The sequence below is a fragment of the Vombatus ursinus genome, unplaced genomic scaffold (genome assembly GCF_900497805.2).
Source record: "Vombatus ursinus unplaced genomic scaffold, bare-nosed wombat genome assembly UNPS02014799.1, whole genome shotgun sequence".
Lineage (NCBI taxonomy): Eukaryota > Metazoa > Chordata > Mammalia > Diprotodontia > Vombatidae > Vombatus > Vombatus ursinus.
The window spans coordinates 1,436,204-1,438,858 of NW_020954577.1; the positions used below are offsets into that span (position 1 = coordinate 1,436,204).

The following is a 2,655-nucleotide window of genomic DNA, read 5'->3' on the forward strand; positions in this document are numbered from 1 at the left end:
CACACACACACACACACACACACACACACACACACACACACACACACGAAGGTTCCTAGATTTAAAGCGTGAAGGACCCTCTCAGGCCACATAGTCCAACCTTCCCATTTTGCAGTTAAGGAGACTGAGGCCAGCAAGCTGAAGTTTGCCCAAGGTCACTTCATAGTAAATGATAGAGCCACCATTTACCTGGGTCCTCTTGACCGTTTCCACACAACCTAGAACCAGGAGAAAGGTGAGGTCCATTGGGGTGATAAAGGCCCAGCATTTGGGCCTGAGAAGCCTGGGAACCACCGTGAGAGTAGTTAGCTTCAGAACTGGGGATGAACGTCCTTGCCTCTCTTTTTCTCCTCGTCCACAGGTCTTTGGGTTCCTGGCGACTTTCCTGTGCACGGCGAGCATCTGGTTATCCTACAAGATCTCATGTATAACGCAGGCCACAGGTGAGGGAATGCCCACTTCTTGACATGAAAGAATTGACTGAAAATGGATCAGCGGAAGTTAGGCTGCGACTGGCCCTCAGGCTCAGCGTGAGCTCAAAAGTATTTGAGTTATGGATGGGGGAAAGAAAGGACTGAAGCATCTTTGTCTCTGCCCCTCCGCATGCCCTCTTCCCTCCCCCAAGAGGCCCTGGGTTTGGGCATTGGCTTCTTTTGGTGAGCTAGAGGCTGGGGAGGGGTGCCAGGAGGAGTTTAAGAAGCCTTTTCAAAATATGTTATTTTTATGCTCTTCTTTCTAAATGTCAATTGATATTGTTTTTTATATCACTCTCATTTCCAGAAATGTCCTTTCCCTCTCCCTTCCACATTAAGCCATCCTTTATCAGAATAAAAGAAATAAAAACTAACCAACACATTAACGGGTGTATGCAATTCTCCATAGTCCCCCACCTCTGCAAAGAAGAGGATTTTTAATGGCTTAGAAGGTCTCAGCACAGTGAGCAGTATTCTCCCCTACTGTCCATAAGCGTTAGGGCTCCAGGATTAGGGGTTAGAGAGTAGGGAATCAATGTCAAGGATGATAATACTATGAGACCAACAGCTGATGTTTCCACAGCACTTTACAGTTTACAAAAAGCACTTTTCTGAAAATGGCCATGGGAGGTAGAGAGTTTAGGACTCCTCATCCCCGTTTTACAGAACAGTAAACTGAGGTTCATGACTGGCCCACAGCTACTAAGTATTATAGTTGGGACTTTACAAACCCTATGTCTTTTGACTCCAAGCCCAGCAATCTTTTCACCATATTACATTGCCTCTTTGTGTAATGATGATACCAATATGAACTCTCCAATATTTCATGGAGCTGTGCTGTCACTAGTGTGGGCCCTCCCTCCGCAGATGCAGATTGCAGATGGGTGCCACTGGTGGGCAGCCTCTGACCTGACCCTCCCTCTTCTTCCCCAGCTGCAGCTGTGTGATGGCGTCACTCATAATGCCTCGTGCCCCCCGGTAGGAAGAGCCCCTGTGGGGCTGGCAGGGACGTGTGGCTGATAGGGGAGGCCAGCCAGAAGGACCACCTGGCACTGGGACGAAGAAAGGCTTTTGAAGCAAAGTCTTCGATGCCGAAGTCCTGCCTAGAAGGATGGAGAGGCCTTCTGAGGGTTCCCTTACCCCTTCCCTGGAGTTCTGCCCAGAATATGGGGTTCCCAAAGACTCTTCTCCAGCTTTCCTCGCAACAGCCTGCCTGTTCCTGGGCGTGAGATGGGACAAACTGGACAGGATGGCCGGGAAGGGAAGCCACGCCCTTTGCCTACTTCTGCCTGTGAAACCTCTTCTGGCCCCGGGTCTCCCATTTCATAGAATAGGAGTGCAAAACTGAGTCCTTGTCTAATGCTGTCTTCAATTCACTCTGGACCTAAGGAACATTATAGAAATCCTTTTGTAAAACACCACCCCCACATCCCTAATTTATCTGCTTTTGTAAATCCAACCTTGGCGATGTTTAGCTTGCTGAAAGTGAGATACACCCAGATAAACACAGTACAAGTAGGAATGCGACCCCCGTGCCTCATTTCATCTTCCCTGCCTTTTCCTGCCGCAGACCAAAGGAAGTAAAACCTAAACTCGGCTCGCTTGGGAAAGAGATCTTTCTTACCCCGCCCAGGGGAGGTGATGCAGCTTCTCAGAGGGAAAGTCACTGACTGAGCTGGGTTAGGGCAGACACACATGCTCGGTTCCATTATATTGTCACTGACATTTAGGTAGCGCTTTAAGGTTTGCTAAGCACTTTGCTCATTTGGCCCCTAACAACCCTGTGAGGTAGATAATGCCATCCTTATTTTAGAGATGAGGAAAATAAGGATGAGAGACGTCAGTGACTTGCCCAGGGTCACATGGCTAAGGGTCTGAGGTAGGATTCGAATTCGTCTCTTCCTGATTTCCCCTTCAGCGTTCCATCTGGTATGCCATCTTCGGAGGTTTTCGGGTAAAGGTGGGCTTCCTTTTGTCACGCGTGTTATAGTGGAAGTTCCTTCAGGTATTTGGACTAGATGGACAGAGGTCCCTTCATCTCCTACTCTGGGATTCTCTGAGCTATATGATAACGTGAACAGTAACTGTGGGAGCGTGTGCCTTCTCTTTATGAACAGAAGATGGAGCAAATGCACACGGCTGCTGAGATATAGCAGGTCATGCTGGAAAAAGCGCCTGACTA

General features: G+C 48.6%; 1 protein-coding gene across 1 annotated transcript in view; it reads left to right on the plus strand.

Moving 5' to 3' along the window:
- LOC114050663 (CKLF-like MARVEL transmembrane domain-containing protein 7) overlaps positions 1-2,070 on the plus strand; it is a 65,423-nt gene extending 63,353 nt beyond the window's left edge. Inside the window, exons 4-5 of the mRNA XM_027872519.1 lie at positions 362-443; positions 1,407-2,070. Of these exons, the coding sequence (XP_027728320.1) occupies positions 362-443; positions 1,407-1,420 (96 nt within the window). The 3' untranslated portion in view covers positions 1,421-2,070. The remainder of the gene's footprint in view (positions 1-361; positions 444-1,406) is intronic.
- Positions 2,071-2,655: the final 585 nt, after the last annotated feature.